General features: G+C 49.2%; 1 protein-coding gene across 1 annotated transcript in view; it reads left to right on the forward strand.

Annotated features, from left to right (window-relative positions):
• LOC139275685 (rho guanine nucleotide exchange factor 12-like) overlaps nucleotides 1–14581 on the forward strand; it is a 71421-nt gene that overhangs the window by 28809 nt on the left and 28031 nt on the right. The window contains exons 10-20 of the mRNA XM_070892851.1: nucleotides 2030–2072; nucleotides 2673–2775; nucleotides 3091–3231; nucleotides 5918–5950; nucleotides 6285–6402; nucleotides 6851–6959; nucleotides 7050–7250; nucleotides 7732–7879; nucleotides 8462–8509; nucleotides 10620–10804; nucleotides 11284–11430. Coding sequence (XP_070748952.1) covers nucleotides 2030–2072; nucleotides 2673–2775; nucleotides 3091–3231; nucleotides 5918–5950; nucleotides 6285–6402; nucleotides 6851–6959; nucleotides 7050–7250; nucleotides 7732–7879; nucleotides 8462–8509; nucleotides 10620–10804; nucleotides 11284–11430 — 1276 coding nt within the window. The remainder of the gene's footprint in view (nucleotides 1–2029; nucleotides 2073–2672; nucleotides 2776–3090; nucleotides 3232–5917; nucleotides 5951–6284; nucleotides 6403–6850; nucleotides 6960–7049; nucleotides 7251–7731; nucleotides 7880–8461; nucleotides 8510–10619; nucleotides 10805–11283; nucleotides 11431–14581) is intronic.

Genomic DNA, 14581 nt, shown 5'->3' on the forward strand with positions numbered 1-14581 from the left:
TCGTGTTAATGAAGGCCATTGCCCGGTCACATGTATGGTGGCCGGGGATTGACTCAGACCTGGAACACTGGGTTCGCAGGTGCACGACGTGTGCCCAGCTGGGCAATGCCCCCAGGGAGGCCCCACTCAGCCCGTGGCCCTGGCCCACCAGGCCATGGTCACGTATTCACGTGGACTATGCGGGCCCGTTCATGGGAAAATGTTCCTGATCGTTGTCGATCCATACTCGAAGTGGATCGAGTGCATCATATTAAACTCGTGCACGACATCCATCACTGTGGAGAGTCTGCGTATGGTTTTCGCGACCCACATCCTAGTCAGCGACAATGGCCCGTGTTTCACCAGCCATGAATTCCAGTGGTTTATGTCGGGCAATAGTATCAAACACGTCCGGACAGCGCCGTTCAAGCCGGCTTTCAATGTCCAGGCGGAACGTGCGGTCCAAGTCATAAAATAGGGCATGCTACGCATCCAAGGACCCTCCCTTCAGTACCGCCTATCGCGCCTCCTGCTGGCCTACAGGTCCCGCCCACACTCGCTCACGGGAGTCCTGCCAGCGGAACGCCTCATGAAATGCACGCTCAAGACGCGGCTGTACCTCATTCACCCAGCCCTGGCAGACATTGTTGAGGGCAAGCGCCAGTCCCAAACTGAGTTCCATGATCGAAACTCAAGGGGGAGGTGTATCGAAATGGATGATGTGGTATTTGTTCTTAACCATGCTTTGGGACCCAAGTGGCTTGAGGACACAGTAATTGGCAAAGAAGGGAATAGGGTCATAGTGGTCAGACTAAACAATAGGCAGATATGCCACAAACCCTTGGACCAAGTAAAGAAAAGGTTCAGCATAGACACGGAGGAATCTGAAGAAGAGCATGAGATGTCACCCACACCACTGCCAGTGGACGAGCAACGAGGACAGTCCCTGCGGCCAGCCCGGACAGGCCGGAATCACCTCAGGTGACAGGGACGCGTGCTGAGGCTCAGCCACCAGAGCCACAACTGCGGCGCTCCACGAGAGAGCGTCGACCACCTGACAGACTTAACCTTTGACACAAAAAGACATAAGGGGGGAGGTGATGTCATGTATGTAACCATCATGCAACGGTAATCTTCATGTAACTGTAACCTTCATGCAACTCCTGTACACTGTACTTATACCCTAGAAATGTACACTGTACTTATACCCTAGAAATGTACACCCTGACCACAGTGGGTGAACTTGTGGGTGACACTCCTCACCTGGGTTTCCAGGTATAAAAGGGGAGATCCCACCCAGGGTCAGCACTGCTTGATCCAGGGAATAAAGGTTAAGGTCACGTAGTGACTGTGTCTGCAGTACATGCCTCGTATGAGTTTGTAGTAAGGTGCAGGGACACCACAGCCGCTGTGCAGGTGAACACACCTGCACCTTTCCTAAAGATCCTCTTTTCTGCAGAAGCTTCCGGCCACACATCTGCAGCAAATCCGCCTATTTCCACCTCTTTAACATCGCACGCTCATCCGCTGCTGAAGCCCTCATCCAAGCCTTGGTTACCTCTAGACTTGGCTACTCCAACGCATTCCTGGCTGACCTCCCACATTCTATCCTACGTAAACTAGAGGTAATCCAAAACTCGGCAGCCCATGTCCTAACTCGCATCAAGTCCTGTTCACCCATCAACCCCTGTGCTCGCCGACCTACATTAGCTCCCGGTTAAGTAATGCCTCTATTTCAAATTTCTCATCCTTGTTTTCAAATCCCTCCCTGACCTCTTTGACCAAGCCTTTGGTCACCTGCCGTAATTTCTTCTTGTGTGGCTTGGTGTCAACTTTATTTGTTTTGTCTTATAACACTCCTGCGAACCATTTTGGGATGTTTTACTATGTTAAAGGCGCTATATAAATGCAAGTTGTTGTTGTTAGATGTGACAATGAAGGAGTGTGTGTTGGGCAAGTTGTTGGCTAAAAGTGTAAATGTCGTTAGCATCTTGCTGTTTGCCTCATTCTGCTCTGCTCGTGCACTCAACACATCTCCTTTTCCCCCCAGAATCTCAAAGTCCAGGTTCCAGAATGGATCAGCACAGAGCTGGGTAAGTCCTGAAACCAACATCTTTCCAACACTACATCCCTTGAGCAGCCCAGGTGCAGCCAGTACTGTGGGAGAAAGCCCGATTCTGGGAGGAATAACATTGGGATTTAGTGACACACACATTAGCAGTTGAGCTTTCTCCCACCCCTGAAGGAGAATGGGGCTGGGGAGTGTTGGGTCACTTGCTCACTCTCGTTATCTTGTGCAGTGTCTGCAGTGTGTACACTCTCCAACATTCCCGGCACTGAGGTGTACTGAGTGTACTGAGCGGATGGTGAGCAGATTGTAGCACTCCAATCAGCCAATTATTCACAGACCAGGATCCAAGCTGGGACTTTTCAGATCTGTATCTCGGTACCCCAAGGGTTGCTGCACACCTGGTGCATGTGCCTCAGTACCATTTTGATAGGTGCATTTACCCACTGAGCTGTTGAGTAAATGAGCTGCTCGGGGGTTGCAGGCTGCTGTTTGTTGGTGTTGCCGATGGATTATATTACACTGAGCTAAGGACATGTAGCTCGCAGCCTGAATGAGGTGTTGAATTTATTAGCAGTAAATCCATCAACATAATCATCCCCTTCTCTTTGGTGAAATCTTTCAGAGCGTAGGAGAACAGATCTGTCTGAAGAGATGCAACGTAGCTTCGTGCAGGGAGTGCAGGCCAGTGTCCTGCCTGATGTTCAGACACATCTGGAAGACTTCAGGTAAACACAACCAACTTGGTCATCCCATGCCGCTGCTTGAGCGAGTCAATGAAATGAGACTGAGCTGTCCAAGGGGAAAGGCCTGAATCCCCTGCCTCCCACTCATCCATCTCCCCCCCCCACCCCCAGACCCCCTCATCGACCCTGACCCCGCCGCCCGCCCCCTAACCTCGCCCTGCTTGTCCCAGCTTTAACGATGTAATTTTCCGCCTGGTTGACCACCTTGCAAGGATTTTATGGTGGGGCTAATTACTTTAAAGCTGCTTCCAAGAGGATTAAATCTCTACGCTAATCTGTGCCTGACGTTTCCAACAGACAAAAACGGAACATGGGAATGACAATTGGAGAGAGTGAGTTGGCCAAGTTGGATCTGGATCGAATGCGAGACCGTGCAATGGCGGAACAGAAGGAGCGGGTGTGTGCCGAGCACCTGTTGCTGAAGATCGATGAGGTTCTGTGAGTAAATTCCAATCCACAAGTGATTGGTGTTGCTGGGCTTCAGGCACAGGTTTTCAGGCAGTGAACAGGTGCCAGATATTCCTTTACCCACCGTGCTACTGACCTGCTCACAACATTGAACTTGGTTAACCAGACATGACCACAAAGCCATGCTGACACTCTCTGACCCCCTCTGATCAGCTCAGACCTATTCAAATTCACAGTCACTTTGTCTCTGATGATGGATTCCGGTAACTTTGCCACAACTCACATCCTGATTTCTTCCTCCCTTTCACCTTAAAGAATGGAGTGACAATATGCAATTTCCAATCCAGCTGCACAATTCCTGAATCTAGAGAGCGTTGGAAAATTATGACTAATGTATTTGCAATTTCCTCACTTGTTTGTTTTGGTACCCTGGCATGGAAACCACCGGGTCCTGGAGATATCTATCCTGACAGTATCCCTGAACAGTCTAGCTCTAATTTGAAGGTTATGCCCCTTGTTCTGCCCACCACAGGAAATCATTTCTCTCTATCTACTCTATTGAATCCTTTTAACATTTTAAACACCTCAATTGAATGACCCCACGATCTTCTATACTGCAGGGAATACAAGCTTAGTCAATGCAACCGGTCCCCATTTAACCCTTTAAGCCCTGGCATTATTTGGGTGAACCTGCGTTGCACTCCCTCCAAAGCCAATATATTCTCCGAGGTACGGTGCTAGAACGGAACGCAGAGCTCCCGACAGCTGAAGCATCACTTCCTCCTTGTGTATTCTTGCCCCCTCGAGATAAAGGCTAACATTCCATTAGCTTTTTGATTACTTTTTGTAACCTTACACTAGCTTTTAGTGATATGTGCACGTGGACCCCTAAATCTCTGCTGCTCCTCAGCCCCTAATTTTTCACTATTTAGAAAATATTTCAGTTTATATTTCTCAGATCCAAAGTGGATGGCCTCACACTTCCTCGCATTGAACTCTCTTTGCCTCAGTTTTGCCCACGTTCTTAGTCTGTCTGTCCCTTTGTAACTTCCTGCTCTCCTCTGTCCTACTTATTGTCCCTCCTAACTTAGTGTTGTCTGCAAAACTCTCGCTTTCTTCATTGAAGTCTTGAGTAAATATGGTGAAAAGCTGAGGCCCCAGAGCAGACCCCTGGGGAACACCTCTGGTCATAGCCTTCCATTTGAAATTGGCCAGTTTAAAGGCACAATGATCAAATCTGGAGAAAATTATGACTAAAGTATCTGAAATTCCCTTACCTGTTTCTTTTACTACCTGAGTGTGGAAACCATCAGGTCCAGCAGTTTTGTGTATCTTAAGTCCTATTATTTTCTCCATTTACCATTTTATTAATTGTATTAAATCCATTAAGTTCCTTCCCTTGACTTCTTCTGGTTCCCGTGTCCCGCTGGCATTTTGTCCGCTTCCTCCATTGTGAAAACAGACAAGGTCCTCATTTAATGAGTCTGCCATTTCCTTCTTGTCCATTATAGTCCCACCTGAATGTGGCTTCAGTGGGCTCACATCCCCCAAACCACTCTCTTTCTCAGTTACATTTGCGCTTAGTTTTGATATCTTGTCTTTTTACAGCTCTCCCAGTCTGTTAGATTTCCACTTTTCTTTACACTTGTGTAAACCTTTTCTTTTAGCCGAATATTGCCTCTTACCTAATTTATTGGCCAAGGTTGTTTAACTATACAAGTGGAGCTTTTGGCCTTTAGGGGTGTGTAACACTTTGTATCGGACCAAATGCTTCCTTGAAAACTTCCCACTGTTCTTGCCTAGGAAAGTGTAGGCTTTGGGAGATTGAATTAAAGTGTTTAAAATGATGAAGTGACTATGTTGTGCCTGTGTGGAGAGATTAGTTGGGCTAAATAAGGTGCTGTGTATAATCTACACACGCACAGGCCTGGGCTGGAGACCAAGAGGCTTCCCTTCCCGACAAGTAACCGGCTCGTGATTTGCTGCAAAGTTTAGCAAGATTCTGTTGTGTTCCTGATAGCAAAGTGACGTTGGTTGATGCTCCGCCATCCTTTCATTCCAGCTCACATCATTCCTTTCCAGGGCTGTATCAGTATCTTTCATCAATACTGCCACACACTCCTTTTTTTTCTTCTCTATTCATGAACATATTGTAGCCAGAAATATTAAGTTCCCAATCCTGCCTTTCTCTGTTATTGCCATGATATCATAGTCCCATGTGCCTGTAACTCATCATCCTTGTATACCACGCTACGTGCATTTACAAATTCCTTCCCCGTTTGACCCCCCCCTCCCTCCCTCTGGGCTAGCCTTTATTATAATGCTGTTTGTTTCTCCCATTCCTCTCTACACCTTGTTTCTCCTATTTAATGTTTCATCCTGGTGCCCCTCTCCCTGTCTAATTCATTGAAACCCTCCCCCACAGCACAAGTTAACCTCCCTGCGAGGCCATTGTTCAGATACAACCCGTCCACCTGCCCCAGAACTGGTTCCAATGCCCCAGTACTCTGAAGCCCTCCCTCCTGCACCATTTCTCCAGCCATGTATTAACCTACTTTATGTTTCCGCTCCTACACTCACTAGCGCACGGCACTGAGAGTAATCCGAGATTGCAAGTAGACTGGGAGTCACGATGTTTAGTTATGTCATTGGATGTTTGGACCTGCTGGACTTTTCTGTTGGATTATTCAGCGAGTTTAATTTTTGTGCTTTTCAGGGCGACATTATCTCCTTCTGAGGAAGAGAAGAGGTGAGTCTGGTCGATTCCTGCTTGTTAACTTTTCCCTCTGCTGATTAACAGCCAGATTGGAGTCTGCTTGATTCGTTTGCCCCATAATTTTAGTATTTGCACCATTATGCACGCTGAGTGTTAGAATCACTGAAAATGACAGCATTCCAATAAAACTCTCATCTTCAATCATTTCCAAGTCTTTTGCTGACCTCAGAGTAACCGTTTTGTTGATGGACCAGCGGCCAGCTCCTGAAGCGAATCCTTCTCTCTCTCGGTGCTCAGAGTTGTGTTCCGTGGTGTTGCTTCCTGGCAATCTGTGCAGACTCTCACATTCCACTCTCTCTCTGCGCAGTAATTCCGTGTCCGATGTAATCCTCATCTACATGAAACAGCTCGGCGTGAAAATGAAGGATTCTAGGAACCTAGACAGAGATCGCAGAATACGAGTTGCATTCTTCCCAAAGAAGAAGGTTGGTTTGTGTGCGTCTGCAGCTTGTTGGTATATTTGAGGCTAGGGGGGAGTGTCCTGATGCCATGGTTCTCCCACCCCTCCATTCCACGCCGGCCTGCTGCAGCTTCTCTCCTGAGATGTTTCGATGATCGTGGCTAGAGATGACATCTGCCATTAACTTGTCTGTTGATGTGGGAGTTACAGACCTTTGATCGAAGTCTGAGCCCAGCTGACAATGATCAATGATTTTATCCCAGTGTCTGGTAGTGACCTCAGCATTCGGTTCGGTTTGTGGGGAGACTTTCGGTTCCGGTTTGGGAGGGGGGGTGGGGCTGATGATGAAGGCGGGAATGTTTTGGATTTGGGATTAAGACCGCTTGTTTCAGAGTTGGAAGATTGCAAGGTCTACGAGTTGGTTGGCGCTGTAGCTTTAGAGTCTCTCTCTGCTTTTTATTCTCTCCAAACAGCCGAGTATAAAGAAGGAAAAGGAATCAGTGAAAGATGATGAGAAAAAGAAACGTTTCCAGAGCATTCTGGACCCAATTCGGCGCACAAGTAAACAGGATCGCAGCGCAAGTAAGTGCGACTCGACGGAGCCAGTTGGCAGTTGTTGTTTAAATGTTGGGTCAGCGCATCTTGAGATTGACCTGTGATATCTTTGTCCAGTTGAAAAGGCCAAGTTGCTCTACCAGAAACAGCCGGGAGCATACAGCCGCTCAGCCTCTCACTCTGACCACAGTGAGAGATCCAAACTTATTCCGTTCATCAGCGAAGGAAGTGACTCAAACTATCAGCCCGCAGTGACCGGCTTGCCAGGGTCAGCGTTGACCATCACTGTACACGATGGGCTCTCGGAGAGTGACACAGGTACATCTGTAAACTCACTGTCCCTCATCGCTACTCAAGCCCAGCACTTGTGCCCCGCGCTCGCACAACGCCTTCTCATTCACATCCGTTCTCACACCCCTCTATCGCCCACGCACTCTCATGCCCTCTCGCTATTTGTGTGCGCGTCTGTCTCTCTGTCTCTGTCTGCCTCTCTGTCTCTGTCTCTGTCTGCCTCCCGTGCTCTCCGCCTCCCTCCCGCTCTCTGTCTCTTTCTCTCTATCACTGATTTGATGCAAGAGGTTTAGAACAGAGAGCAGGAAGATCCTGGAGTTAGTAGTTGAAGCAGAAACCGGAAACTGAAGAATGGGTTAGAGAGGGTGTTGGAGGAAAGGGGGATAAAGGTATCTGAGAACATGGTGGGTGCATGAGAGTCGGATACTGCTCGTGTGGAGGATAAATACCAGCACCGACTGGATGGGCCGAATGGCACTCTTTCTGATTCTTGATCTCTCCTTCCCAGATTCTGTTGCCGCAATACCCGCTACATCGAAAATGTTTGCAGAAAATGTATTCATTGGCGATTCCAGCACTTCCACACCGAAGGCAGCCACCTTCGAGTTTCCATCCAGCCTTGATCAGGTGATGGAGGAGGACCGGGAGTCGGAGAGGTGAGTAACTTCGATGGACACTCCTAGCAAAACCTCGGCAACACCAAATGCATCCGATCAAACGGAGCAGGACACAATGCTTCCGGTGTCGGACATAACGCACCGGGACCCACAACTGCCCATCGTTGGAGGTGTGTGCGACTGTGGGAAGTGATGGGTGTGAGTGATCGCTCCGGGCCCTCGCTCGCTCCCTGCCCACGGGTCCACGCTCCGGGCCTACGGCCCCTCGCTCCAGGCCCCCGCTCCGGGCCCCTCGCTCCCCGCCCACGGGCCCACGTCCACGCTCCGGGCCCCTCGCTCCCTGCCCACGGCTCCGGGCCCACGGGTCCACGCTCCGGGCTCCCCGCCCACGGGCCCCCGCTCCGGGCCCACGGCCCCTCACTCCGGGCCCTCGCTCCCCGCCCACGGGTCCACGCTCCGGGCCCCTCGCTCCCCGCCCACGGGCCCCCGCTCCGGGCCCACGGCCCCTCGCTCCGGGCCCCTCGCTCCCCGCCCATGGGCCCCCACTCCATGCCCTGTCCAAGGGCCCTCGTTTCGAACGGTGTTTTTCTTCCTGCAGTTTAATTTTCTCTTGTGTTTCAGAAGTCTGGAGACCGCCACACCCCCATGTACCCCGAAACCCGGTCGCAGGTGAGTACTTGTTGAGCACAAAGCTGGGATTTACTAAAATCTTCAGGAATGTAATGTGAAAGATGTGATTGTGAGCACAAAACTGGCAGTGTATCGATTACTGATGTACAGAAATGTCCAACCTGAGGGCCCACGGGCTAATCTCAGGCATTCAAAATCAGCTTTTTTCCCAATATAATACCGTAGTTTTGGTCATACTTATGTACTTCAAAATTATGTCACAGTAAAACACTGGGATACAGTAACTGGTGGGTACAGGCTGTCACTGTATAACACTGGGGTACAGTACTGGTGGGTACAGGTCTGTCACTGTATAACACTGGGGTACAGTACTGGTGGGTACAGGCTGTCACTGTATAACACTGGGGTACAGTACTGGTGGGTACAGGTCTGTCACTGTATAACACTGGGGTACAGTACTGGTGGGTACAGGTCGGTCACGATAACACTGGTACAGAACTGGTGGATACTGGTCTGTCATTGTATAACATTGGGGTTACAGGTATGTCACTTAACACTGGGATACAGATAAGTCACTGTATACACTGGGGTTCAGTACTGGGGGGTACAGGTCTGTCACTGTATAACACTGGGATACAGTACTGGTGGGTACAGGTCTGTCACTGTATAACACTGGGGTACAGTACTGATGGGTACAGGTCTGTCAGTGTATAACACTGGGGTACAGTACTGCGGGTACAGGTCTGTCACTGTATAACACTGGTGCAGTACTGGTGGGTACAGGTCTGTCACTGTATAACACTGGGGTACAGTACTGGTGGGTACAGGTCTGTCACTGTATAACATGGGTACAGTACTGGTGGGTACAGGTCTGTCAGTGTATAAACACTGGGGTACAGTACTGATGGGTACAGGTCTGTCCCTGTATAACACTGGGGTACGGTACTGGTGGGTACAGGTCTGTCAGTGTATAACATTGGGGTACAGTACTGGTGGGTACATGTCTGTCCCTGTATAACACTGGGGTACAGTACTGGTGGGTACAGGTCTGTCACTGTATAACATGGGTACAGTACTGGTGGGTACAGGTCTGTCAGTGTATAACATGGGTACAGTACTGGGGGTACAGGTCTGTCACTATAACACTGCGGTACAGTACTGGTGGGTACAGGTCTGTCACTATATAACACTGTGGTACAGTACTGGGGTACAGGTCTGTCGCTAACACTGGGGTACAGTACTGGTGTGTACAGGTCTGTCACTGTATAACACTGGGTACAGTAACTGGTGGGTACAGGTCTGTCACTGTATAACACTGGGGTACATTACTGGTGGGTACAGGTCTGTCACTGTATAACACGGGTACAGTACTGGTGGGTACAGGTCTGTCACTATATAACACTGTGGTACAGTACTAGGGGTACAGGTCTGTCGCTAACACTGGGGTACAGTACTGGTGGGTACAGGTCTGTCAGTGTATAACACTGGGGTACAGTACTGGTGGGTACAGGTCTGTCACTGTATAACACTGGGGTACAGTACTGGTGGGTACAGGTCTGTCACTATATAACACTGTGGTACAGTACTAGGGGTACAGGTCTGTCGCTAACACTGGGGTACAGTACTGGTGGGTACAGGTCTGTCACTGTATAACACTGGGGTACAGTACTAGGGGTACAGGTCTGTCGCTAACACTGGGGTACAGTACTGGTGGGTACAGGTCAGTCAGTGGGTGCGAGTCCAGATTAAAGGGCAGTGTATGAGAGGCGTGTTGCATCCTGTGTGATTACCCCTATGATGTTGCAGCATGTATTGTAAATGCTGTGAGCTATCAGTCATGAAGCGGGGATTGCGAGATCTTTCTGTCAGTTGTGTGCAGCACATTTGCCGAGATCATTACAGAGTTGCTCAACGCTGTGTGGGCACAGTATCATCGAATCTTACGGCACATCAGGAGGCCATTCGGCCCATCGTGTTTGTGCAGGCTCTTTGATCCAATTAGTCCCGTCTCTCCTGCTTTTTCCCCATAGTCCTGAAATTCATTCTTTTAAAATATTTGCCCAATTACCTCTGGCTCATCGCTGGATGCTGAGGCCGTGCAGGGGTCACACGGCGATCTTTTGGTAAACTTTGTGCTGGTGTTTATCAGAGCGGATGGCCATGGTTACGGAGCATGGACTGAGGCTGGGTCACACTCGTTGGGTCAGGCTGAAGAAGATCAGACCCACCTGTCGGATGTGGAGCAGGACCCAGCTAATTGGCAGCAGCTAGTGAGTCGGGACGTCCTGTCGGGCCTGAAACCACACGAGATCAAGCGGCAGGAAGTGATTAACGGTAAGACAGTGGGGATGGGGCAGTCTGGGGCCTGCCCAGGGGGTGGGATGGCTAGTGGGGCGAGCATCTGGGTGGTGGAGTGGTGGGGGGGGGGGCCCGCGTGTGGTGGGTAGGGGGAGCTTTTGATGGAGGGGAGGGGGGGAGCATCTGGTGGGGAGTGGGGTGCTTCTGGGTTGTGTGGGGGAGGTGCGGGGGGGAGGGGGGAGCGTTTGGGTGGTGTGGGGGGGGGGGGCACAGGAGTTGGGGAGGTTCTGGGGTTATGGGGCCGATTAAGACCAGCCAAGCACAGAGAGCGTGCAGAGGGTCACATGGGGTCACAAAGTGCAGGAGTCACATAGCACGCAATTTATTTTGGTTTTGTTAACTCCTGATTTTGGGGAATCTAGGTGTGTTTTTATTGTGAGTGCTGATTCTAATCCTCAGTTTATCTCAAGCACAAATATGTATTTCTCTCGCATTCTCTCCCGTTATTTGTGTAGAACTTTTCCACACTGAGAGAGCTCACATCCGAATGCTGAAGGTTCTGGATGTAATCTTTTACCAGAAGATGATACGCGACGTCAACTTACCCACAACTGACGTGAAAAACATCTTCTCCAACCTTGAGGAAGTCCTGCAGCTTCACGGTAAGTGGGAGTGGTGGGGTGGGGTGGGGTATACATGTGATATACGTGGTATCGCCATTGTGTGGGACAGGCTCGATGGTCTTTACCTGTCCGTCATTGCTCGTATGGGACTGGGCGGGGCGGTGCTCTGGGCCTAGTGTCCAGGGGAGGGAAGTTAATGAAGTCCAGAGAGATTGACTCTCCAGTTGACTCCGATAATTGGTAATGAAAATGGCTTTGGATTTCAACCATGTCTCGATGTAGTTCAGTTACTTACCGGTGTGAGACTCTGCAACCACAACTGATTAGAGAGTCGCTCCTTCCCCGACACCAGGACACTGAGCAATGTTGGTCAAGTGACTGTGCTGCCACTGAAAGATGGTGGGCTTCGGTTGGCACTGTGATGGAGAGCGATACTGGTGATTTCCAGGCATGGTTGTCTGTGGGTTCTCAACAATCGTTATTAGTCGGGAAATTGTGTTGGGGAAATTGATAGGACTGAAGGACGATAAATCCCCAGGGCCTGATGGACTGCATCCCAGAGTACTTAAGGAGGTGGCCTTGGAAATAGCGGATGCATTGACAGTCATTTTCCAACATTCCATAGACTCTGGATCAGTTCCTATGGAGTGGAGGGTAGCCAATGTAACCCCACTTTTTAAAAAAGGAGGGAGAGAGAAAACAGGGAATTATAGACCGGTCAGCCTGACCTCAGTAGTGGGTAAAATGATGGAATCAATTATTAAGGATGTCATAGCAGCGCATTTGGAAAGAGGTGACATGATGGGTCCAAGTCAGCATGGATTTGTGAAAGGGAAATCATGCTTGACAAATCTTCTGGAATTTTTTGAGGATGTTTCCAGTAGAGTGGACAAGGGAGAACCAGTTGATGTGGTATATTTGGACTTTCAGAAGGCTTTCGACAAGGTCCCACACAAGAGATTAATGTGCAAAGTTAAAGCACATGGGATTGGGGGTAGTGTGCTGATGTGGATTGAGAATTGGTTGTCAGACAGGAAGCAAAGAGTAGGAGTAAATGGGTACTTTTCAGAATGGCAGGCAGTGACTAGTGGGGTACCGCAAGGCTCTGTGCTGGGGCCCCAGCTGTTTACATTGTACATTAATGATTTAGACGAGAGGATTAAATGTAGTATCTCCAAATTTGCAGACGACACTAAGTTGGGTGGCAGTGTGAGCTGCGAGGAGGATGCTATGAGGCTGCAAAGTGACTTGGATAGGTTAGGTGAGTGGGAAAATGCATGGCAGATGAAGTATAATGTGGATAAATGTGAGGTTATCCACTTTGGTGGTAAAAACAGAGAGACAGACTATTATCTGACTGCTGACAGATTAGGAAAAGAGGAGGTGCAACGAGACCTGGGTGTCATGGTACATCAGTCATTGAAGGTTGGCATGCAGGTATAGCAGGCGGTTAAGAAAGCAAATGGCATGTTGGCCTTCATAGCGAGGGGATTTGCGTACAGGGGCAGGGAGGTGTTACTACAGTTGTACAGGGCCTTGGTGAGGCCACACCTGGAGTAATGTGTGCAGTTTTGGTCTCCTAACTTGAGGAAGGACATTCTTGCTATTGAGGGAGTGCAGCGAAGGTTCACCAGACTGATTCCCGGGATGGCGGGACTGACATATCAAGAAAGACTGGGTCAACTGGGCTTGTATTCACTGGAGTTCAGAAGAATGAGAGGGGATCTCATAGAAACGTTTAAAATTCTGATGGGTTTAGACAGGTTAGATGCAGGAAGAATGTTCCCAATGTTGGGGAAGTCCAGAACCAGGGGTCACAGTCTAAGGATAAGGGGTAAGCCATTTAGGACCGAGATAAAGAGAAACCTCTTCACCCAGAGAGTGGTGAACCTGTGGAATTCTCTACCACAGAAAGTTGTTGAGGCCAATTCACTAAATATATTCAAAAAGGAGTTAGATGAAGTCCTTACTACTAGGGGGATCAAGGGGTATGGCGAGAAAGCAGGAATGGGGTACTGAAGTTGCATGTTCAGCCATGAACTCATTGAATGGCGGTGCAGGCTCGAAGGGCCGAATGGCCTACTCCTGCACCTATTTTCTATGTTTCTATGTATCCACCAAATCCTTCCACAAATCCATCAGCCGATGTCTCTTCCTGTGAGGTGGCAGCTGTTGACCTAGGCTGGAGATTCCTCTGTGCCCAGCAAGTTCCTCATGTGATGTTCAGGTAGCAGAGTGAGCATAGAAACATAGAAACATAGAAAATAGGTGCAGGAGTAGGCCATTCGGCCCTTCTAGCCTGCACCGCCATTCAATGAGTTCATGGCTGAACATGGCGCTTGGACTGGGCACTCTGCTCATGGTCGGTGGGTCCAAGCTCCCACTCAGTGTCTGAACTGGGAGCTTGGCAAAAGGTTGACATCCCCTGCCAAATTCTCTCGCCAGCTTGAAGACACTTAGTGATTTAGACGAAGGCTGAGGGGAGGCATTATAAACTAAATGACACTGTTTTAAAGAGGGTGCAGGAACAGAGAGACCTGGGGGTGTATGTACATGAATCTTTGAGGGTGGCAAAACAAGTTGAGAAGGCTGTTTAGAAAAAAAACATACGCGAGCATGGGCTTTATTAATAGAGGAATAGAGTATAAAAGCAAGGAATGCATGCTGCACCTTTATAAAACACGGGTTCAAGATTTTAAAGAGGAGATTTACCAGAATAGTCCCAGAGATGAGGGACTTAAATTGTGTGGAGAAGCTGGGATTGTTCTCCTTACAGCAGAAAAAGTTAAGAGGAGATTTAATAGAGGTGTTCAAAATGGTTTTGATTGAGTAAATAAGGAGACACCGTTTTCAGTGACAGAAGGATCGGTAACTAGAGGGCACAGATTTAAGGTGATTGGCAAAAGAACCAGAGGGAGATGAGGAGAATCTTTTTACGCAGCGAGTTATGATCGGGAACGCACGGCCTGAAAGGGCGGTGGGAGCAGATTCAATAATAGCTTTCAAAAGGGAATTGGATAAATACTGGAAGGGGAAATATTTGCCAGGCTGTGTGGAAGGAGTGGGGGGGAGTGGGACTAATTGGATCACTCTCTCACAGAGCCGGCACAGGCATGATGGGCCGAATGGTCTCCTCTGTTGTATTCTATGAACAGATTACTACCTCCCAGCAACTTAACACTGGGTGTAA

This window comes from Pristiophorus japonicus, chromosome 11, assembly GCF_044704955.1.
Source record: "Pristiophorus japonicus isolate sPriJap1 chromosome 11, sPriJap1.hap1, whole genome shotgun sequence".
In the NCBI taxonomy this organism is placed as follows: domain Eukaryota; kingdom Metazoa; phylum Chordata; class Chondrichthyes; family Pristiophoridae; genus Pristiophorus; species Pristiophorus japonicus.